The sequence below is a fragment of the Aquarana catesbeiana genome, linkage group LG02 (assembly GCF_042186555.1).
Source record: "Aquarana catesbeiana isolate 2022-GZ linkage group LG02, ASM4218655v1, whole genome shotgun sequence".
In the NCBI taxonomy this organism is placed as follows: Eukaryota; Metazoa; Chordata; class Amphibia; order Anura; family Ranidae; genus Aquarana; species Aquarana catesbeiana.
Window position 1 is genome coordinate 356034679 of NC_133325.1, and position 24251 is coordinate 356058929.

Genomic DNA, 24251 nt, shown 5'->3' on the forward strand with positions numbered 1-24251 from the left:
GGATCCCACAGCAATCACAGAACCCAGAGGTGGTTCACATGTGTGTTTTGACTGAATTTAATTGTGAGGTCACACGCTCAGAGGTGAGCAGCTATTACCTAGAGGAGCACCAGTGAGTAGACACCTCAACACCTTTGAATAATGATACAAGAATTATTTTGATATGGACTTGATTTAATCATGTTGCACTGACCAATGAGTATCTTGATCAGCGCATCACGTTTATGCACTTTATTTTCACTAATTGTCACTGTGTATATCCAGGATTCATTACAAATTAATTTATGACTCAATCATGTTAATTTGATTTGCATGAATTTGCACTACAGTACTTTATTGCACTATTGTCGCTTTCTTTATTCATTTTTATAAGTATTGTTTACATTAAGATAGCGCGGCATTTCATATACAGTTGTGCTAAGTTTACATACCCTGGCAGAATTTATGATTTTTTGGCATTTTTCAGAGATTTATACAGTGGGGACGGAAAGTATTCAGACCCCCTTAAATTTTTCACTCTTTGTTATATTGCAGCCATTTGCTAAAACCATTTAAGTTCATTTTTTTTCCTCAATGTACACACAGCACCCCGAATTGACAGAAAAACACAGAATTGTTGACATTTTTGCAGATTTATTAAAAAAGAAAAACGGAAATATCACATGGTCCTAAGTATTCAGACCCTTTGCTGTGACACTCATATATTTAACTCAGGTGCTGTCCATTTCTTCTGATCATCCTTGAGATGGTTCTACACCTTCATTTGAGTCCAGCTGTGTTTGATTATACTGATTGGACTTGATCAGGAAAGCCACACACACCTGCCTATATAAAGACCTTACAGCTCACAGTACATGTCAGAGCAAATGAGAATCATGTGGCAAGGCACAGATCTGGCCAAGGTTACAAAAAATTTCTGCTGCACTTAAGGTTCCTAAGAGCACAGTGGCCTCCATAATCCTTAAATGGAAGACGTTTGGGACGATCAGAACCCTTCCTAGAGCTTGCCTTCCGGCCAAACTGAGCTATCGGGGGAGAAGAGCCTTGGTGAGAGAGGTAAAGAAGAACCCAAAGATTACTGTGGCTGAGCTCCAGAGATGCAGTCGGGGGATGGGAGAAAGTTGTAGAAAGTCAACCATCACTGCAGCCCTCCACCAGTCGGGGTTTTATGGCAGAGTGGCCCGACGGAAGCCTCTCCTCAGTGCAAGACACATGAAAGCCCGCATGGCGTTTGCTAAAAAAAGACCTGAATGACTCCAAGATGGTGATAAATAAGATTCTTTGGTCTGATGAGACCAAGATAGAACTTTTTGGCCTTAATTCTAAGCGGTATGTGTGGAGAAAACCAGGCACTGCTCATCACCTGTCCATTACAGTCCCAACAGTGAAGCATGGTGGTGGCAGCATCATGCTGTGGGGGTGTTTTTCAGCTGCAGGGACAGGACGACTGGTTGCAATCGAGGGAAAGATGAATGCGGCCAAGTAAAGGAATATCCTGGATGAAAATCTTCTCCACAGTGCTCAGGACCTCAGGCTGGGCCGAAGGTTTACCTTCCACAAGACAATGACCCTAAATACACAGCTAAAATAACAAAAGAGTGGCTTCACAACAACTCCGTGACTGTTCTTGAATGGCCCAGCCAGAGCCCTGACTTAAACCCAATTGAGCATCTCTGGAGAGACCTAAAAATGGCTGTCCACCAATGTTTACCATCCAACATGACAGAACTGGAGAGGATCTGCAAGGAGGAATGGCAGAGGATCCCCAAATCCAGGTATGAAAAACTTGTTGCATCTTTCCCAAAAAGACTCATGGCTGTATTAGGTCAAAAGGGTGCTTTTACTAAATACTGAGCAAAGGGTCTGAATACTTAGGACCATGTGATATTTCAGTTTTTCTTTTTTAATAAATCTGTAAAAATGTCAACAATTCTGTGTTTTTCTGTCAATATGGGGTGCTGTGTGTACATTCATGAGGAAAAAAATGAACTTAAATGATTTTAGCAAATGGCCGCAATATAACAAAGAGTGAAAAATTTAAGGGGGTCTGAATACTTTCTGTCCCCACTGTATATCAATCAACTGTGTTTACTCTTTTTAAATCGTCGCTTGCCTGTGCAAACAACCGCTTCATGTTAGGAGGAGCAGTAATGTTAGTGATGTTCCAGGTATGCTCCACATGCCTGAAAGCCCAGGGTACGTTTTTGTCAGATGAGGCAGGAGAAGGAGTTGCCAGGGAGTGCTAGTAAGGAGAGTATCGGTGGGTGAGAAAGGCCCCTTTCCACAGACAGGCCTCTTTCACAAAGGAAACTACATTCATATGATTATATGCATGTGTTTATAGGATATTACTTCACACATAAAACTATTTTAGCTGGAATGCACACTATGCATTTAATTGCATTTTTGTTAATTGTGTTTAAAAGAAAATAGAAGTTTGTCTATAGGCAGATTAGATACCCCAAAATGCATTTAAGCACATGTACATTTAAACACAGGAGAAACTGATCTGCAAGGTATTAAAACAGACATACACTTTCCCGATCAATTTTTCCTGCATTTGAACAAAACAAAACGCATGAGACCCTTGTGAATGGTGGCTTACTTTTCCCTGTATGAACAATGTAGCAAGGTCGCTTAAAGGGCTTCTTCACACAGCCGTTTCGCCACATACACTGGATTCCAGTAACAAGAATCAGTGGATTAGGAACAGGTGTCCGATTCTGGACGCATCTGATTTCATTCTGGTTCGGACATCTGTCCCTAGCCTCAGGTAAGCGCATGGTGTATCTACATGCGAACTGCGATGGCTGCTGTAAGCCTGTCAATACTTTGTACAGGCTAAGCAGCTGATATTCGCATGTACCCGTTATTCCAGTTACAAGAATTCTTGCTGCTGGAATATGGTGTATGTGGCTAACCTGCTGTTCAAAGTAGGCTTTAGGACAACCACTGAAAAATACCAAGAGAGCAAATAAAAGAAAAAATAGGGAATTAAATATTATACCAACTATACATATTTTAATGCTTTAAGCAATTGTTGCTTTTCAAATGTCAGAGAGAAACTCGCCTAAACTTCATTTCTTGACAAAAAGAAAGATCATCCCTCCGTTCCATCATTACTTCCACCAGTTGACACAGCTTGGTTTTGATCTGTATGGCATGAACCAGGTTACCCAGAACACGTACATATCTGAAAATTGAGAAATGGCAAGATCTAATCAGAAGTCACGGTAAAGATATAGCCACATTTCAATGAGGACAAAAGGTTAAAGTAGAAGTCCAGGAAAAAAACTGTGTTACATATATACATACGTGCAAATACATTCGTTTAGAAAAAAAAAAAAAAGGAATACACTTTCACATACAGATGATGATATTAGAAATTGAAATCCAAGGGCCAGCAGTGTAAGCCAATCATGCTTTTTGCTTTGCATAGTGCTGTCATTTTTAAGGCTGAACTTGCTTTCAAAAATTTAAGCACATGGATGACCTAATCATTATGCTGCTGTTATTTATTTTCCAAAATCAGCAGGCCGGGGGAGAAGGCTGAACTTGTCCTGAAGTAAGAGAACATAACTAATCAGTGTGCTGTGGTTCTCTTTTCCAAATCATCAGACTGGGAAAAGAAAGGTGTCCAAAAAAAAAAAAAAAAAAAAAAACTGCAGTATTCAATTTTCCTGCATTTTCACTCATTAAATGGATATGTACCATTTACAAAAATTTTAGCGGAAGGATGCTCAAATTTGCAAATGAGGAACATTACCTACAGTGCATCCGGAAAGTATTCACAGCGCTTCACTTTTTCCACATTTTATGTTATGCTACAGCCTTATTCCAAAATTGATTAAATTCATTATTTCCCTCAAAATTCTACAAACAATACCCCATAAAGACATTGTGAAAGAAGCTTGTTTGAAATCTTTGAAAATTTATTAAAAGGAAAAATTAAAAAAAAAAGAAAAAAAAAAATCACATGTACAGAAGTATGCATAGCCTTTGCCTCAAAATTGAGCTCAGGTGCATCCCGTTTCCACTGATCATCCTTGAGATGTTCCAACTTGATTGGAGTCCACCTGTGGTAAATTCATTTGATTGGACATGATTAGGAAAGGCACACACCTGTCTATATAAAGGTCCCAAAGTGAACAGTGCATATCAGAGCACAAACCAAGCCATGAAGTCCAAGCAATTGTCTGTAGACCTCTGTGACAGGATTGTATCGCGGCACAGATCTGGGGAAAGATACAGAAACATTTCTGCAGCATTGAAGGTCCCAATGAGCACAGTGGCCTCTATCATCTGTAAATGGAAGAAGTTTTGAACCACCAGAACTCTTACCAGAGCGGGATGCCGGGCCAAACTGAGCGATTGGGGGAGAAGAGCCTTAGTCAGGGAGATGACCACGAACCCAATGGTCACTCTGACAAAGAACAAGAAAAACAACCATCTCTGCAGCACTCCGCCAATCAGGCCTGTATAGTAGAGTGGCCAGACAGAAGCCACTCCTCAGTAAAAGGCATATAACAGGCCACCTGAATTTTGCCAAAAGGTACCCGAAGGACTCCCAGACCATGAGAAACAAAATTCTCTGGTCTGATGAAACAAAGATTGAACTCTTTGGCCTGAATAGCAAGCGTCATGTCTGGAAGAAACCAGGCACTGCTCATCACCTGGCCAATACATCCCTACAGTGAAGCATGGTGTTGGCAGCATCATGCTGCGGGGATGTTTTTCAGCGACAGAAGCTGGGAGACTAGTCAGGGTCGAAGGAAATATGAATGCAGCAATGTACAGAGACATCCTTGATGAAAACCTGCTCCAGAGCGCTCTGGACCTCAGAGCGGGGCAAAGTTTCATCTTCCAACAAGACAACAACCCTAAGCAAACAGCCAAGATAACAAAGGAGTGGCTACAGGAAAACGCTGTAAATGTCCTAGAGTGGCCCAGCCAAAGCTCAGACTTGAAACTGATTGAACATCTCTGAAGAGATCTGAAAATGGTTGTGAACCAGCGCTCCCTAGCCCAGGGCTTGTCAACTACCGGGCCATGGCCTTTCTGCAAGTGCGAGCGGCATGAAAGAGCTGGGCGGCCGGCATAAGAAAGGCTGGCGGGCGGCATGAGACAGCCAAGCGACCAGCATATGGGAGACGGGTGGATGGAAGAAGCGAGCCAGCAAGCAGAGAGGTCATCTCTCTCCGCCCCCCACATCACCGCTCTTCCGCCCTCACAGCCGGTGTTCTGTCAGCCTCAATGTCAGAGGTGCGGTGGGGAGCAGAGAGATGAAATCTCTCACTGCCCCGCATCACCGATCTCCTGCCTTCATTCGGAACAAACCACTACACAGAGGCCTGCCTCTGTGCTAAATGGACCAGTGCTGCAACTAATGCAGTGGTGGCAGGCAGTGTGGCTGGTGGCAGGCGACAGTGGCAGGAGACATTCCGCACCTGGTGGCAGGCGACAGGGGCAGGTGACATTCCGCACCTGGTGGCAGGCGACAGGGGCAGGTGACATTCCGCACCTGGTGGCAGGCGACAGGGGCAGGTGACATTCCGCACCTGGTGGCAGGCGACAGGGGCAGGTGACATTCCGCACCTGGTGGCAGGCGACAGGGGCAGGTGACATTCCGCACCTGGTGGCAGGCGACAGGGGCAGGTGACATTCCGCACCTGGTGGCAGGCGACAGGGGCAGGTGACATTCCGCACCTGGTGGCAGGCGACAGGGGCAGGTGACACTCCGCACCTGGTGGCAGGCGACAGGGGCAGGTGACACTCCGCACCTGGTGGCAGGCGACAGGGGCAGGTGACACTCCGCACCTGGTGGCAGGCGACAGGGGCAAGTGACACTCCGCACCTGGTGGCAGGCGACAGGGGCAAGTGACACTCCGCACCTGGTGGCAGGCGACAGGGGCAAGTGACACTCCGAAACCTGGTGGCAGGCGACACGGGCAAGTGACACTCCGAAACCTGGTGGCAGGCGACACGGGCAAGTGACACTCCGCACCTGGTGGCAGGCGACAGGGGCAAGTGACACTCCGCACCTGGTGGCAGGCGACAGGGGCAAGTGACACTCCGCATCTGGTGGCAGGCGACAAGGGCAAGTGACACTCCGCATCTGGTGGCAGGCCACAGGGGCAAGTGACACTCCGCATCTGGCGGCAGGCCACAGGGGCAAGTGACACTCCGCATCTGGCGGCAGGCCACAGGGGCAAGTGACACTCCGCATCTGGCGGCAGGCCACAGGGGCAAGTGACACTCCGCATCTGGCGGCAGGCCACAGGGGCAAGTGACACTCCGCATCTGGCGGCAGGCCACAGGGGCAAGTGACACTCCGCATCTGGCGGCAGGCCACAGGGGCAAGTGACACTCCGCATCTGGCGGCAGGCCACAGGGGCAAGTGACACTCCGCATCTGGCGGCAGGCCACAGGGGCAAGTGACACTCCGCATCTGGCGGCAGGCCACAGGGGCAAGTGACACTCCGCATCTGGCGGCAGGCCACAGGGGCAAGTGACACTCCGCATCTGGCGGCAGGCCACAGGGGCAAGTGACACTCCGCATCTGGCGGCAGGCCACAGGGGCAAGTGACACTCCGCATCTGGCGGCAGGCCACAGGGGCAAGTGACACTCCGCATCTGGCGGCAGGCCACAGGGGCAAGTGACACTCCGCATCTGGCGGCAGGCCACAGGGGCAAGTGACACTCCGCATCTGGCGGCAGGCCACAGGGGCAAGTGACACTCCGCATCTGGCGGCAGGCCACAGGGGCAAGTGACACTCCGCATCTGGCGGCAGGCCACAGGGGCAAGTGACACTCCGCATCTGGCGGCAGGCCACAGGGGCAAGTGACACTCCGCATCTGGCGGCAGGCCACAGGGGCAAGTGACACTCCGCATCTGGCGGCAGGCCACAGGGGCAAGTGACACTCCGCACCTGGTGGCAGGCCACAGGGGCAAGTGACACTCCGCACCTGGTGGCAGGCCACAGGGGCAAGTGACACTCCGCACCTGGTGGCAGGCCACAGGGGCAAGTGACACTCCGCACCTGGTGGCAGGCCACAGGGGCAAGTGACACTCCGCATCTGGTGGCAGGCCACAGGGGCAAGTGACACTCCGCATTTGGTGGCAGGCCACAGGGGCAAGTGACACTCCGCATCTGGTGGCAGGCCACAGGGGCAAGTGATACTCCGCATCTGGTGGCAGGCCACAGGGGCAAGTGACACTCCGCATCTGGCGGCAGGCCACAGGGGCAAGTGACACTCCGCATCTGGCGGCAGGCCACAGGGGCAAGTGACACTCCGCATCTGGTGGCAGGCCACAGGGGCAAGTGACATTCCGCATCTGGTGGCAGGCCACAGGGGCAAGTGACATTCCGCATCTGGTGGCAGGCCACAGGGGCAAGTGACATTCCGCATCTGGTGACAGGCCACAGTGGCAAGTGACATTCCGCATCTGGTGGCAGGCGATAGTGGCAAGTGACATTCCGCATCTGGTGGCAGGTGACAGTGGCAAGTGACATTCCGCATCTGGTGGCAGGCAACAGTGGCAAGTGACATTCCGCATCTGTTGGCAGGCGACAGTGGCAAGTGACACGCTCAGGGCTCCCACTCATTCTGCATTATGGCGAGTCGAACTATTTCATTTATTACTACAAAGTAATAATGCATTTCAATCACCCTGTAGCGCTGGACATAAATTTAAGTGAAACGTTATTAAATTTCAAATAGTGATACTAGTGGTAAATAGAAAATAATAAAGAAATATAATAACCACAAAATATGCTATGAACAGTCCATAACGTGTGAATTTTATCAGTGAAAACCGCGCTCCAACGCTTGAAATATAGTCCAAGCAATGATAGCAAATCAAGGTGAAAAAATAGTCCAAAAAGAATTATGAAAAAAGTGCAGAATCCCAATACAATACTCCAATCAATAGTGCCGCCCACCACCGGACAAAATGAAGGCTTACCAGAAAGCCTGCGACCAACCTTATTCAGGGGGGTCAAAACAGGCTCAGTAGATCACCACTGATATCCTGTTGGAACCGCAACCGATGTCACTCAGATTCCTTTAGATGTTAGCCTCTCAGCAGCAACAGGAACACTTAGGGGAAAACCTTCGATTTCCAGGAAAAACTCAAGTGGCCAGTACTCCCACACGGACAGCCATAAAAAGGAGAAAAAGGGAACTCCAATAGTGCAGAGAGCCAAAATCTTTTATGAAAAACTTCCAAATATATTGCACAAGATCATATAAAGTGCCAATATGCAGTGGCAGTGAAACCGTCACAAAACAGCAGAAAAGCAGCAAAAAAAGCTCCACCACCGTTTAAATTAAAAGCACGCATGCGCGATACAAGTTCACGTTGTGACCCTACGGCCGTTTCGTCACAACTGACGTCATCAGGGGTACGTGATCGCGCATGCGCATTATATAGCCAAACAGCGCTACAGGGAGCAGCGTCATTGGCTAACTTGGTCCGAGCCAGATATCGCAATTGGTTTATCGAGAGGATCCTAATCTGGAGACAAAATAGGAGACACTCAGCGCACCAATGATAAACAGCTGGGACACTTGCTGAACATACATAAAATAAATGCAAACTGTCCAAAAACTGTGCCATCTAGTGGACATTTAGAAAATCCTTGGACAAAATACATTTTAAAAGGAATTCTTCAATATGATCATTTAGCAGCAAAAAGTACTAACAGGCTTGTAAACAATAACATGTCCCTCCAATACAAGCTGATTGATATATTATAGGTAATAATATTGAAAATATTATAAATGTAAATGGGAAGGAATTAAACCAAAACAAAGAAATAAAATTAAACATATTTAGCTCCAGGATATGTATTAATTGATGCAACCCGAATGTTAACGGGAATAGGCATCAATAAAAATACTATCCTTTCTAACAAAGGACTCTTCCAATAAAATCCTTATAGGGACATCTCCATTTTTATGCATATAGTCCTAAATGGGAACCTCAATAAATATATCCCTAGGCATCAAAAATAAAAAACTAAAAAAATAAAGAACAACTACAAGGAACAGCCTCCTGGTTAAATAGGGACAGAATACCTCAAATGGGACATCAACTGCGATTAATAAAACAGTTGATGTCCCATTCTATATTCAAGCCATTGGGGGCATGAGAGCCTAATCTATAGATCCAATTAGTCTGGGATCTAGAAATGGTCCTTGGACCAATTGGATCTATAGATTAGGCTCTCATGCCCCCAATGGCTTGAATATAGAAATGTTATTGTTTACAAGCCTGTTAGTACTTTTTGCTGCTAAATGATCATATTGAAGAATTCCTTTTAAAATTTATTTTGTCCAAGGATTTTCTAAATGTCCACTAGATGGCACAGTTTTTGGATAGTTTGCATTTATTTTATGTATGTTCAGCAAGTGTCCCAGCTGTTTATCATTGGTGCGCTGAGTGTCTCCAGATTAGGATCTTCAAGATAAACCAATTACGATATCCGGCTCGGACCTAGTTAGCCAATGACGCTGCTCCCTGTAGCGCTGTTGGGCTATATAATGCGCATGCGCGATCACATACCCCTGATGACGTCACATGCACGCTTTTAATTTAAACGGTGGAGCTTTTTTTGCTGCTTTTCTGCTGTTTTGTGACGGTTTCACTGCCACTGCATATTGGCACTTTATTTCAAGCAGGTTTTCACTGATAAAATTCACACGTTATGGACTGTTCATAGCATATTTTGTGGTTATTATATTTCTTTATTATTTTCTATTTATCACTATTTGTCATTTAATAATGTTTCACTTAAATTTATGTCCAGCGCTACACTGATTAATATCTGTACAATTTTTTGCCTTATAGTTATAGGGGTTATAGTGTTTAGCAGCAGGACTCTTATCACAGTTATTTGATTTATTAATGCTTTTTTTCATTTTTCACTGTTCATACACTTAGCGCAGTTCTTTATTTATTTTTAATTTCAATCACCCCGACACCATATCAAGCATGGTGCCATGATGACTGAAGCGCTAACACCAGCAATTGCCGGCAAAAAAATCATTTACCCTGCGTGTAAAATCAGGGGATTGTAGGGCGAGGGCAGCAATAGGCTGCGGACTGTAGGGTCAGGGCAACAATAGGAGAAAAGGAAATTGTGGGCTTGGACTTTATAGGCACGACAACAAATGATATAAAGTTAAAAACTAAAATTTATTAGACATGAAAAACATATTTAACCACTTCCCGACCGCCCACTGAATATTGACGTCCTGTTTTTTAAAGATAGATATCTCGGTAACGGCAGCAGCTGCTGCCACAACCGAGGTATCCATCTTTAGGGCCGGCGATTCTGTACACGATAACGGTGGTCTCTGCGGCGGGTTCGCCGCGAGATCATCGTTATCGGCGGCGGGAGAGGTGCCACCCCCCCTCCCGCCGCTCTCCCGCGCCCTCCGCCGCTTACCGGAGCCGTCGGTAGCGGCGGAGGAGATCGGGACCTGTCACTGCTGAGGTACTGAGACGAGTGAGGCCAAGATGGCCCCCACCCGTCTCTATACCATGTGACTGCCGGAGCGACGTCATTACGACGGCTCCGCCCACTTCTCTTAAAGGCACAATTTTTTTTGTGTCATTTTTTTTAAAAGACTTTTTTTTTTTTTTTTTTTTTGCATTTTAGTCTAAATATGAGATCTGAGGACTTTTTGACCTCAGATCTCATATTTAAGAGGACCTGTCATGCTTTTTTCTATTACAAGGGATGTTTACATTCCTTGTAATAGGAATAAAAGTGATCCAAATTTTTTTTTTTTAAAAAACAGTGAAAAAATAAATAAAATAAAGTAAAATAAATAATAAAAAAAAAAAAAAAAAAAAAATTTTTAAAGCCCCCTGTCCTGACGAGCTTGCGCGCAGAAGCGAACGCATACGTGAGTAGCGCCCGCATATGAAAACGGTGGTCAAACCACACATGTGAGGTATCACCGCGACCGGTAGAGTGAGAGCAATAATTCTAGCCCTAGACCTCCTCTCTAACGCAAAACATGCAATCTGTAGAATTTTTTAAACGTCGCCTATGGAGATTTTTAAGGGTAAAAGTTTGACGCCATTCCACGAGCGGGCGCAATTTTAAAGCGTGACATGATGGGTATCAATTTACTTGGTGTAACATTATATTTCACAATATAAAAAAAAATTGGGCTAACTTTACTGTTGTCTTATTTTTTTTTTCAAAAAAGTGAATTTTTTCCAAAAAAGTGCGCTTAGAAGACCGCTGCGCAAATACGGTGCAAAAAAAAGTATTGCAATGACCGCTATTTTATTCTCTAGGGTGTTAGAAAAAAAACAATATATAATGTTTGGGGGTTCTAAGTAATTTTCTAGCAAAAAAACCTGTTTTAAACTCTTAAACACCTAAAATCCAAAACGAGGCTGGTTTTGAAGTGGTTAAAAAAAAAAAAAAACAGATACAATATCTGTAAGAAATCAGTCCATAAAAATACAGTTACAGTAGTGTAATCCATACATAGCTCGAAGTAGTAACATAGATAATTCGAGGATGAGATACCAATCATTCCATCATAGGATTATTGCACTCCAAGATCGAGCTATGTAGTCGGTATATTAAGATGCTATTGGTGTCTACGGCTCAACATGTTACGCGCATATCGCTTCTTCAGGAGCATGGAACAGACTTACTAGATAAAATACAAAACATCCAGTAAACATAACAAATACAATAAGAATCTGAAAAATGGAGAATAAGTAGCAATATACAGACAAATATTGCGAATTGGACATGCTAAGATGAAAACCCAAGGGGCCAGTCATAATCAGGTAGGACCCAGACAGTATTCGCCAACCATGGTGACGTATGCAACAAAATAGCAAAAAAGTATTTTACAAGCTCACAATGTTGGTAGTATATAGATGTAAATATAGAAGAGGTCTTCCTAAAGTGTCAATAAGTGATTGGGGGGGGGAACCAGAGAAAACAAAAAGTAAAATACATTTACTATATGGGGTTGTAGTCGTAGGGTAGCTTCTACCCTCTTTAGGAAAGAGACTGCAGGGAACACCCTGTTACACGCAGATAGTGCCCACCCCAGACCACTTATTAAGAGCATTCCATATGCTCAATACCTAAGATTGCGCCGTAACTGTACCCACCTGGATGAATTTAAGATCCAAGCTAAGGCCCTTCATGCTAGACTACAGGCTAGAGGATACACATTAAGACCTTGCTTCGTAGTGCTTACAATAAAGCCCTACGTCAATCACGTAACTCCCTACTTTACAAAAATAAACCAGTTACGACCAACTGCTCTACTAGATTTATCACTAGATTTTCACAACACCAATTGCGAGATATCTTAACCAATCACTGGCCAATTCTTCAGGAGGATCCTATCCTCATGAAATATATTGGCCCTACTCCAGAAATCACTTTCAGACGGGCTAGGTCTCTACGTGATAAATTAACATCCAGCCACTATTCAGTGAACCCCAGGACAAAACAACCCAAATATGGTGTATCACAATGTGGGAAGTTCTCATTCTGCCCGTGGATCAGGTGAGCACGGAGTTTATACTCCCCAATGGGGAAATCTTTGTCCCCAAATTTCATGCCAATTGTGACACCCAGGGGGTAGTATATCTTATGTCGTGCCAATGTGGCGCCTTTTATGTAGGTAAAACGGCCAGACATCTGCGATCCAGAATCAAGGATCATGTATACTATTCAGCAGAGGGCAAAATGATCACTGCGGTTAGTAGACACTTAGATTTGTACCATAAATTCGAGTTCGATGTATCTTTGAAATCACTCATTGTGCTGTCCGCTGTCCCCAAAGATCCTAGAGGTGGCGAGTGGGACAAATTTATTCTCCAAAAAGAAACTACTTGGATAGAACACCTCAGTGCTTTTCATGCCCCTGGCGTCAATGAGGCACACACTTATAAATCTTTTTTATAAGCCCCCTTTTCAGTTGTTCCTTGATATATACAGTGGGGACGGAAAGTATTCAGACCACCTTAAATTTTTCACTCTTTGTTATATTGCAGCCATTTGCTAAAATCATTTAAGTTCATTTTTTTCCTCATTAATGTACACACAGCACCCCATATTGACAGAAAACACAGAATTGTTGACATTTTTGCCGATTTATTAAAAAAGAAAAACTGAAATATCACATGCTCCTAAGTATTCAGACCCTTTGCTGTGACACTCATATATTTAACTCAGGTGCTGTCCATTTCTTCTGATCATCCTTGAGATGGTTCTACACCTTCATTTGAGTCCAGCTGTGTTTGATTATACTGATTGGACTTGATTAGGAAAACCACACACCTGTCTATATAAGACCTTACGTCTCACAGTGCATGTCAGAGCAAATGAGAATCATGAGGTCAAAGGAACTGCCTAAAGAGCTCAGAGACAGAATTGTGGCAAGGCACAGATCTGGCCAAGGTTACAAAAAAATTTCTGCTGCACTTAAGGTTCCAAGAGCACAGTGGCCTCCATAATCCTTAAATAGAAGACATTTGGGTCGACCAGAACCATTCCTAGAGCTGGCCGTCCGGCCAAACTGAGCTATCAGCTAGAAGAGCCTTGGTGAAAGAGGTAAAGAAGAACCCAAAGATCACTGTGGCTGAGCTCCAGAGTTGCAGTCGGGAGATGGGAAAAAGTTGTAGAAAGTCAACCATCACTGCAGCCTTCCACCAGTCGGGGCTTTATGGCATAGTGGCCCTACAGATGCCTCTGCTCAGTGCAAGACATATAAAAGCCCGCATGGAGTTTGCTAAAAAACACCTGAAGGACTCCAAGATGGTGAGATATAAGATTCTCTGGTCTGATGAGACCAAGATAGAACTTTTTGGCCTTAATTATAAGCGGTATGTGTGGAGAAAACCAGGCACTGCTCATCACCTGTCCAATACAGTCTCAACAGTGAAGCTTGGTGGTGGCAGCATCACGCTGTGGGGTGTTTTTCAGCTGCAGGGACAGGACAACTGGTTACAATCGAGGAAAAGATGAATGCGGCCAAGTACAGGGATATCCTGGACGAAAACCTTCTCCACAGTGCTCAGGACCTCAGACTGGGCCGAAGGTTTACCTTCCAACAAGACAATGACCCTAAGCACACAGCTAAAATAACAAAGGAGTGGCTTCACAACAACTCTGACTGTTCTTTAATGGCCCAACCAGAGCCCTGACAAACCCAATTGAGCATCTCTGGAGAGACCTAAAAATGGCTGTCCAACGTTTACCATCCAACCTGAAAGAACTGGAGAGGATCTGCAAGGAGAAATGATAGAGGATCCCCAAATCCAGGTGTGAAAAACTTGTTGCATCTTTCCCAAAAAGACTCATGGCTGTATTAGGTCAAAAGGGTGCTTCTACTAAATACTGAGCAAAGGGTCTGAATACTTAGGACCATGTGATATTTCAGTTTTTCTTTTTTAATAAATCTGCAAAAATGTCAACAATTGTGTTTTTCTGTCAATATGGGGTGCTGTGTGTACATTAATGAGGAAAAAAACTGAACTTAAATGATTTTAGCAAATGGCTGCAATATAACAAAGAGTGAAAAATTTAAGGGGGCCTGAATACTTTCCGTCCCCACTGTATACTTTGTCCTCTCCAGTCTATCATTGCCCTGTCCCCTTTTTTTTTTACTGTTTAATTCTTAAGTACCAATGTGAGTTCTCCACGAATTTAGATGTATTGTTATTTGACACCATCTGTGTCAATCTTTGATATTGGGATGAAACAGTCCTTATCCTTGCATTATGATATGTTGATATCTGTATTTACAATTTTGTAATGTATGTTGATTTGATTACATTGTGACTTTTGAACTTATGCTGCTTTGACATTCCCTGCCAGCCTGGTTATGGTGGTTCTCTGGGCTAATTTTCGTCACTATGCGGCCGCCCAGGGCCACATCCCTAATCCTTAGGGCTGATGGTGCACTTTGGTACCACCAGGGGGAGCTCCCCCTGTCATACCTACGGTGGCAGCTGCGTTCCCTGTCTCACGCGCCAGGCTGACTCTCTATGCCGACGCTGAGATCGGGAGCATGCGCAGTCTGGCCGGCTTGGATGACGTCACCTCGGCTCGCGCCCATTGGATGACTACAAGCGGGGCGTGTGTACAAAGGTACGCTGCAGAGCATCCCTACTACCTAGTCCTTTGCTGCAGTCGCTTCCTACCTGAGCGGCCGTTTTTCATGTCTATATTTGTACCACTGGTAGCAGCAGGTATGTCCTTGGAATATTGTTTTTATTATTTTGTTCATTAGACTCACTTCCTCCCTTTTCCCTCCTCTTCCCGTTCCCCCACCTCTCCCTTCTATATCTCTCACAATTTTATTCTTTAATTGTTATTAACTGGTATTGATGACATTTTTCCTATCTGTTTGTATCCTACCAGGTCCCATATTTATAACCTGTGAGGGCTACTTTTTGATTATACATGAGCTACTGTGACCGCTGCCTCTCCCACTGATACGCTGGCCGTATATTGGCACTTATTATAGCCTCCTTCTACACAGTTTTCCTCCAGGCAATGTGTGTTACTAGCTTTCGCTAGCACTATACAGTACATGCCTTCAATTATCTGTAACTGTATTTTTATGGACTGATTTTACAGATATTTTATGTTTTTTTTTTTTTTAAATAATATGTTTTTCATGTCTAATAAATTTTAGTTTTTAACTTTATATCATTTGTTATCGTGCCTATAAAGTCCAAGCCCACAATTTCCTTTTCTCGTATTTCAATTACGGGTGTGGCACCTAGTACTTTGTATGTATCCACAGTACCACTCTGTGTTGATACAAAAATTCTTGAGAGCAACCATAGGCTGCAGGCTGCAGGGCGAGGGCAACCATAGGCTGCAGGGCGAGGGCAACCATAGGCTGCAGGGCGAGGGCAACCATAGGCTGCAGGGCGAGGGCAACCATAGGCTGCAGGGCGAGGGCAACCATAGGCTGCAGGGCGAGGGCAACCATAGGCTGCAGGGCGAGGGCAACCATAGGCTGCAGACTGCAGGGCGAGGGCAACCACAGGCTGCAGACTGCAGGGCGAGGGCAACAATAGGCTGCAGACTGCAGGGCGAGGGCAACAATAGGCTGCAGACTGCAGGGTGAGGGCAACAATAGGCTGCAGACTGCAGGGTGAGGGCAACAATAGGCTGCAGACTGCAGGGTGAGGGCAACAATAGGCTGCAGACTGCAGGGTGAGGGCAACAATAGGTTAGGGCAAAAATAGGCCGCAGATTGTAATATCAAGGCAAGAATAGGCTGCCTATTGTAGGATTTAAAGCAAGAACATGAGAAAAAATAACACTATTCTATCTAATCCAGCCAACTCCTCCATACAATGCACCTTATAGGCATTTTGTGGTGTTCTCTAAACATACCATTTGGTTATCTCTCTGATGGGTTTTTGCTTTAAGTAGGCTTGTCATATTAGTTATACAGTTACCTGACTAGATTTAGCATCATGGTTTCTAGACTAGCTTGTCCCAAATGTTCAGAGCTGCCTTCTGTGTGATTATCAAGCAAGTTCTTCAGGATCGTAATCGTCTGTTCAACAAATTGAGTGTTTGTGTCATTGAGCAAAACCTGTAATGCAAAGAACAGGACACACTGTAGTAACGTTTTTTCTAATGAAACCCAAGGTAAACAGCAAAAGTTGATTTATAAGCAGGCTGCAGAAAGATGCACTGCTTGCTTTTTGGATTACACTGCTAAACTAAGAAACAATTGGCAAACGTTAAACGCATTAACTCTTCATAAAAAACATTTTACTTACCTGCCCCTGGGAGTCAAAGAACTTGCTGATGTTGTTCTTCATTTTGTTGAACAGCATTGAATACAAAGCAGGGCTCAACTCTAAACCAACCAGGTCTTTGATGTTTGTCCGAATTTGAATTCCAACTTTCTCATTGTTGCAAACCATTAATGAGAGAAGCCGATCAAGAAACTTGCTGACTGGCGTTTCTGCATTTCCTTCAGTAGAAACCATTGAGATAACGGAACCTTTTCGTTCATTAACAGGACCCATAGGGGGACTGTAAGTAACTAGTCCCACATTGCTGCGATGCTGCAGACAGACTCCACCAAGTGCAGAAAGAAAACCAGTCATGTTAATCCACTCCTGTAGTGAGTCAGTATCAGCCAGGTCTATGGAACCACCTCCACTTACATGAGACATTCGCCTCTTCACAATGGTTTTATGAAGGCTTTCTGTGACCTGAAAAAAACAAAAAAAAAAAACCAAACATTTAAGCTTGGTTACCATATTGCTCTTTTGCAAAAGTCAACCCATGAACAAATTAATTACCAGTCCGTTATAGAACAGAGAACCCTGGTGATTATTTTTTTTCTTCATTATGCTCTCACTTAGAAAAAAGCACATCGCTAAAAAGTAAAGCAACAAGCACATACACTATATTACCAAAAGTATTTTGACACCTGCCTTCACACGCACATATACTTTAATGGCACCCCAGTCTTAGTCTGTAGAGTTCAATATGGAGTTGGCTCACCCTTTGCAGCTATACCAGCTTCAACTCTTTTGGGAAGGATGTTCACAAGGTTTAGGAGTGTGTCTATGGAAATATTTGACCATTCTTCCAGAAGTGCATTTGTGAGGTCAGGCACTGAATACCAGGCACTGAAGTGGACGGGAAAGCCTGGCTCGCAGTCTCCACTCTAATTCAGCCCAAAGGTGTTTTATTGGGTTGAAGTCAGGACTCTCTGCAGGCCAGTCAAGATCCTCCACCTCAAACTCGCTCATCCATGTCTTTATTGGTCTAAATCATTTGGTGGAGGGGGGATTACGGTGTGGGGTTACTCATTTAGTTCCAGTGAAGGGAACACAAAGTGTTACTAAACCCAGTAATATAAAAATAGTTAATCTGCGCCCCGCCCAGTGCCAATAGCTTATAAATCACCTTTTTACATCAAAATATTGCCACAATATACTTTTTTAGCTGATCTGTATACCACGGCCAGTGATAAATCACAGTTTATCCAGTGCTGAGAGCTGAGGTAGGAGGAGATTTCCACATTAGCCTGTATATACAGTAAGTCCACATGTGTGATGCCAATATCATGTAACCTCGCTATCTGAGAACAAGCAGTTATTCTCTCCAGCATAAAAGACAACAGAGCATGTGCAGGTTGGCTACTCTGCATGTGCTAGCTGGCTTTCCCCAGATAGACAGTGCAGGAGGGGGAGGATCTATGCATACAGGATAAAACCAGCCTTCTTGCACAATGCAGAGGCTGAACCCCTCAAGTTCCACATTGAGTATAACAAGCATGCTTTACTGCATATACAGACAGATTTTACTGTTGTGGGTTTAGTAACACTTTAAGGCTTCAGCATACCAAATCATGGTATGGGCCATTCCTGTTCCAACAAGACTGCACACCAGTACACAAAGCAAGGTCCATAAAGACATGGATGAGCGAGTTTGGGGTGGAGGAACTTGACTGGCCTGCACAGAGTCCTGACTTCAACCCGATAGAACACCCATGGGATGAATTAGATCGGAAACTGCGAGCCAGGCCATCGTGTCCATCATCAGTGCATGACCTTACAAACGCTCTTCTGGTCAAACATCCATATAGACACCCCTAAACCTTGTGGACCACTTTCCCAGAAAAGTTGAAGCTATTAAAGCTGCAAAGGGTGGGCCAACTCAATATTGAATCGCACAGACTAAGATTGGGATGCCTTTAAAGTTCATGTGCCCCAATACTTTTGGTAATGTAGTGTATGCAGCATTTTACAATGTCAGAATTTGGACATGATGCTTTTATGATCAGGCTATTCACCACCTCTTTTTTGTCTAAAAGCATTACATTTGATGGAAAAAGAAAAATATTGTGTGCGTTTATGTATGCATACAATAGAAAAAAAAAAAAAAACACGCATTTTACATAATAAACTTTTTTTATATATAGAAATTGTAAAATGCATATTATACACTATTTTTCTTTTTTCAATCAAATGTAATACTTTTAGACAAAATGAAGGTGTGTGTGCGTGTATATACAGTGGATATAAAAAGTCTACACACCCCTCTTAAAATGTCAGGTTTCAGTGGTGTAAAAAAATGAGGCAAAGATACACAATTTCAGAACTTTTTACACCTTTAATGTGACCTATAAACTGTACAACTATTGAAAAACAAACTGAAATCTTTTAGGAAGAGGGGGGAGTAAAAACAAAAAAAAAGAAAATAATGTGGTTGCATAAGGGTGCATACCCTCTTATAACTGGGGATGTAGCTCCGTTCAGATTTAAGCAATCAAATATAAACTCATGTTAAATTGTAGTCAGTACACACCTGCCATCATTAAAAGTGATTAACCCCAAATAAAATTCAGCAGTTCTAGTAGGTCTTTCCTGACATTTTCTTAGCAGCAGCCTACAGCAAAAGCTGAGAGCTTCCAAAGCATCAAAGGTATCTCATTGTTAAATGGTATCAGTCAGGAGAAGGGTACAAAAAGAATTAGCAAGGTTTTACAAATACCATGGAAGTGAAGACAATTATCAAGTGGCGAAAATATGGCACAACAGTGACATTACCAAGAACTGGACGTCCCTCCAAAATTTCAGCTAAATTTTGCAAAAACACATCTGTAGTCTCAAAAAAACATGTGGGAAAATGTGTTATGGTCTGATAAAACCAAGGTTGAACTTTTTTGGCCATAATTCCAAAAGATAGGTTTAGCGCAAAAGCACTGCACATCACCAAAGAAGACCATACCCACAGTAAAGCATGGTGGTGGCAACATCATGCTTTGGAGCGATTTTCTTCAGCTGGAACAGGGGCCTTAGTCAAGGTAGAGGGAATTTTGAACAGTTCCAAATACCAGTCAATATTGGCACAAAACCTTCAGGCTTCTGATAGAAAGCTGAACATGAAGAGGAACTTCATCTTTCAGCATGACAACGACCCAAAGCATACATCTAAATCAACAAAAGAATGGCTTCACCAGAAGAAGATTAAAGTTTTGGAATGGCCCAGCCAGAGCCCAGACCTGAATCCGATTGAAAATCCATGGGGTGATCTGAAGAGGGCCGTGCAGAGGAGATGCACTCCCAATCTGAAAGATTTAGAGTGTTTTTGCAAAAAAAGAGCGGGCAAATATTGCCAAGTCAAGATGGGCCATGCTGATATACTCATACCCCAAAGGACTGAGTGCTGTAATAAAATAAAAAGGTGCTTCAACAAAGTATTAGTTTAAGGGTGTGTACACTTCGGAAACCATATCATTTTCACTTTTTATTTTTACTTTCCTCCACCTAAAAGATTTCAGTTTGTTGTTCAACTGTGTTGTACAATTTATATGTCACATTAAAAAGATGGAAAAAGTTCTGAAATGATTTATCTCTGTCTCTTCTTTTTACATCATAGAAACCTGACATTTTAACAGGGGGTGTGTAGACTTTTTATATCCACTGTGTGTGTGTGTATATATATATATATATATATATATATATATATATCACACATATATACATACACACACAGTATCTCACAAAAGTGAGTACACCCCTCACATTTTTGTAAATATTTTCTTCTACTTTGCTACAATGTAAAGCAGTGAATGTATGACAGTGTAAATTTGCTGTCCCCTCAAAATAACTCAACACAGCCATTAATGGCTAAACTGCTGGCAAAAAAAGTGAGTACACCCCTAAAAGTGAAAATGTCCAAATTCGGCCCAATTAGCCATTTTCCCTCTTGGTTTCATGAGACTCGTTAGTGTTACAAGGTCTCAGGGGTGAATGGGGAGCAGGTGTGTTAAATTTGGCGTTCTCGCTCTCTCTCTTACTGGTCACTGGAAGCTCAACATGGCACCTCATGTCAAAACTCTGAGGATCTGAAAAAAAAAAAAAGAATTGTTGCTCTACATAAAGATGGCCTAAGCTATAAGATGATTGGCAAAACCCTGAAACTGAGCTGCAGCATGGTGGCCAAGACCATACAGCAGTTTAACAGGACAGGTTCCACTCAGAACAGGCCTCGCCATGGTTGACCAAAGAAGTTGAGTGCACGTGCTCAGCATCATATGAAGAGATTCTCTTTGGGAAATAGACGTATGAGTGCTGCCAGCATTGCTGCAGAGGTTGAAGGTGTGGGGGGTCAGCCTGTCAGTGCTCAGACCATACGCCACTCACTGCATCAAATTGGTCTGCATGGCTGTCATCCCAGAAGGAAGCTTCTTCTAAAGATGATGCACAAGGAAGCCCGCAAACAGCTTGCTGAAGACAAGCAGAAAAAGGACATGGATTGCTGGAACCACGTCCTGTGGTCTGATGAGACCAAGATAAAAGTATTTGGTTCAGATGGTGTCAAGCGTGTGTGGCAGCAACCAGGTGAGGGGTACAAAGACAAGTGTGTCTTCCCTACAGTCAAGCATGGTGTACGGAAAGTCACGGTCTGGGGCTGCATGAGTGCTGCCGGCACTGGGGAGCTACAGTTTATTGAGGGGACCATGAATGCCAACACATACTGTGACATACTGCAGCAGAGCATGATCCCCTCTCTTCAGAGACTGGGCCACAGGGCAGTATTCCAACATGATAATGACCCCAAATACACCTCCTAAATGACCACTGCCTTGCTAAGGAAGCTGAGGGTAAAGGTGATGGACTGGCCAAGCATGTCTCCAGACCTAAACCCTATTGAGCATCTGTGGGGCATCCTCAAACAGAAGGTGGAGGAGTGCAAGGTCTCTAAAATCCATCAGCTCCCTGATGTCATCATGGAGGAGCGGAAGAGGACTCCAGTGGCAACCTGTGAAGCTCTAGTGAACTTCATGCCCAAGAGAGTTAAGGCAGTGCTGGAAAAAAAATGGTGGCCACACAAAATATTGACACTTTGGGCCCAATTTGGACATTTTCACTTAGGAGTATACTCACTTTTGTTGCCAGTGGTTTAGACATTAATGGCTGTGTGTTATTTTGAGGGGAAATTAAATTTACATTGTTATACAAGCTGTACACTCATTACATTACATTGTACCAGAGTGTCATTTCTTCAGTGCTGTCGCATGAAAATATATAGTAAAATATTTACAAAAATGTGAGTGTACTCACTTTTGTGAGATACTGTGTATATATATATATATATATATATATATATATATATATATATATATATATATTATACACACACAATGTGACAAAAGCACGTTTTCTATTACAAACAGGAATGTGTAAGGCCCTGTTCACATATAGTGTGATGACCTGCGTTTTATCACACTGGAAGAAAACAGGTCACAGCTAGGACACATAAAACAATTGTTTTTAGGTGTTCTGTTCACACTGCAACTGATTTGCAGCTCAGTGAAGTGAGCTGTGATAAAATGCAGACATGCTGCATTTTATCACAGCACACTTGACAAGATATCATGTTACTGTACAGCAGTGCAATGCTCTGCACTGCTGTACAATGACATGAACGAAGTGTTACTTGTGTGCAGTTCAAAGTGTGTACAAAAGAAGAGAACAAAAGCTGTGTGATGCACTAAAACCCGCATCACTCCACCCCCCACCGCTGGCTCGCTGCAGCCAGAATGGACAGCTGCTGCACACTAATCAACACTGCTGCGGTTTGGTGTGCGCCAGATATCGGTTGCTGTGTTAACAGGCCCCAAAACCTCTGCCAGAATGATACTTCTGTCAGTGTTATCTTGTTGTAGTGACATTGGTACCCCCTTTAATTTCGTGTACGGGAGTCTCTAGGCAGATGAGGGAGGGGAAGTTCATATTTGGTTCACCAACAGCAATAAAAATCTGACAGACATTCTAGCCTTTTTCTACCCTGTTCAGAATAATGGTAAAGGTTGTTGCTAGATTTAGAATTTAAAAAATATCAAAACATGCTGTGTTTTTCATCACCTGGCCATCTTCCAGCTTAGTCTTCGGGAAGTTTAGAATCAACTTTGTGGCTTGCTCCCACTTCGCATACGTATCTTCCCAAGCCTGGAAACAGTAATGGAAGATATAATATATGCATAGAAAAAAAAATTTTATAAAAAAAAAGTATATATATATATATATATATATATATATATATATATATATATATATATATATATATATATATATACACACACACACACACACACATATATATATATATATATACAAGAGACTCACTTCTGTGTTTCCAGGAGTGGGATGTTCTATTCTTCTTAGCAAGGCCATGACACGTTTCTGTAGAGCGGCTCTACCTATAAATGTACACAAAGTAGCAATATCAGCCATAAAAATGGTCTTAGAAAAAAGTACTATATACTTTAAAACTAATGTTGGCTTAACATAAAAATGCTGAAAGAACCCAAATACAATGCTAAATATACAGACCAAAACAATACAAAGGGCCTATAGTAAAGGCGCATGAGAATTCCAACACATGTAAGCATGCTTACGAATACCAGCCTGAAATTTTGAAAAAGCTATTTAAATTACGGTTTCTGAACCTGGTGACACAGGTAAAACAATGAATTGGTTTTCATAGCACAATAAAATATAGAACAAATAACCTGAGCAGAAATTTCTACAGATTAAATATAATACAAACTCAGGTACTCTTATACGCTTACCCAGAGACATCATGTTGCTTACAGATGCAAACTCCAAGAAAGTGTTATAATTTGGCAAGAAATTATGAACAGATACTTCATCAATCCCACAACGTATATCAGCCTCCTCACACAGGCTTCGAAAACAGGACATGGCCACTAGAACAGCTTCAATGTCTGGGCTCCAGAGAAACATGTACAGACAAACTTCTAATTTAGTGTGGGCTTGACGACAAATTGGAATTGCACTTCCGACAGCAGCACACTCCTACAAGAAAGGACCAGAAGTATGATTTACCGAGTACTGAGAAAAACCCAGGGAACATATACTATCCGTTACAATTAGATTTGAAATAAAGATTTTTGGACAAAACTCATACCTGCTTTTAAAATCACATACCAATGGAGGAAAAGTCAGCACTCAGTAAATATCAAATGGCAGCCTTTATTGAAATTACATAAATGACAGCTGTGAAAACAGCTAACACATGGCCATGATTAAGGCCTGACAGCCATAATGTGTTGGTTCTTTTAAGCTGTCATTCATATAAGATTTTAATAAAGGAAGACAAGCCATTTGATGTTATACCAAGTGTCGACTTTTCCTCCGGTGGTTTACGCTATACATAGGCATCGGCAACCTC

The 24251-nt window shown here is 43.2% G+C and overlaps 1 protein-coding gene across 2 annotated transcripts in view; it reads right to left on the reverse strand.

The window, feature by feature from the left end:
• The window catches only part of NF1 (neurofibromin 1), a 496399-nt gene that overhangs the window by 256043 nt on the left and 216105 nt on the right, over positions 1–24251 (reverse strand). For both annotated transcript variants that reach the window (XM_073615002.1, XM_073615001.1), the window contains exons 17-22: positions 23629–23875; positions 23183–23256; positions 22922–23005; positions 16808–17248; positions 16478–16617; positions 3071–3193 (exon numbers count right to left, since the gene is read on the reverse strand). In XM_073615002.1, the coding sequence (XP_073471103.1) occupies positions 3071–3193; positions 16478–16617; positions 16808–17248; positions 22922–23005; positions 23183–23256; positions 23629–23875 (1109 nt within the window). The remainder of the gene's footprint in view (positions 1–3070; positions 3194–16477; positions 16618–16807; positions 17249–22921; positions 23006–23182; positions 23257–23628; positions 23876–24251) is intronic.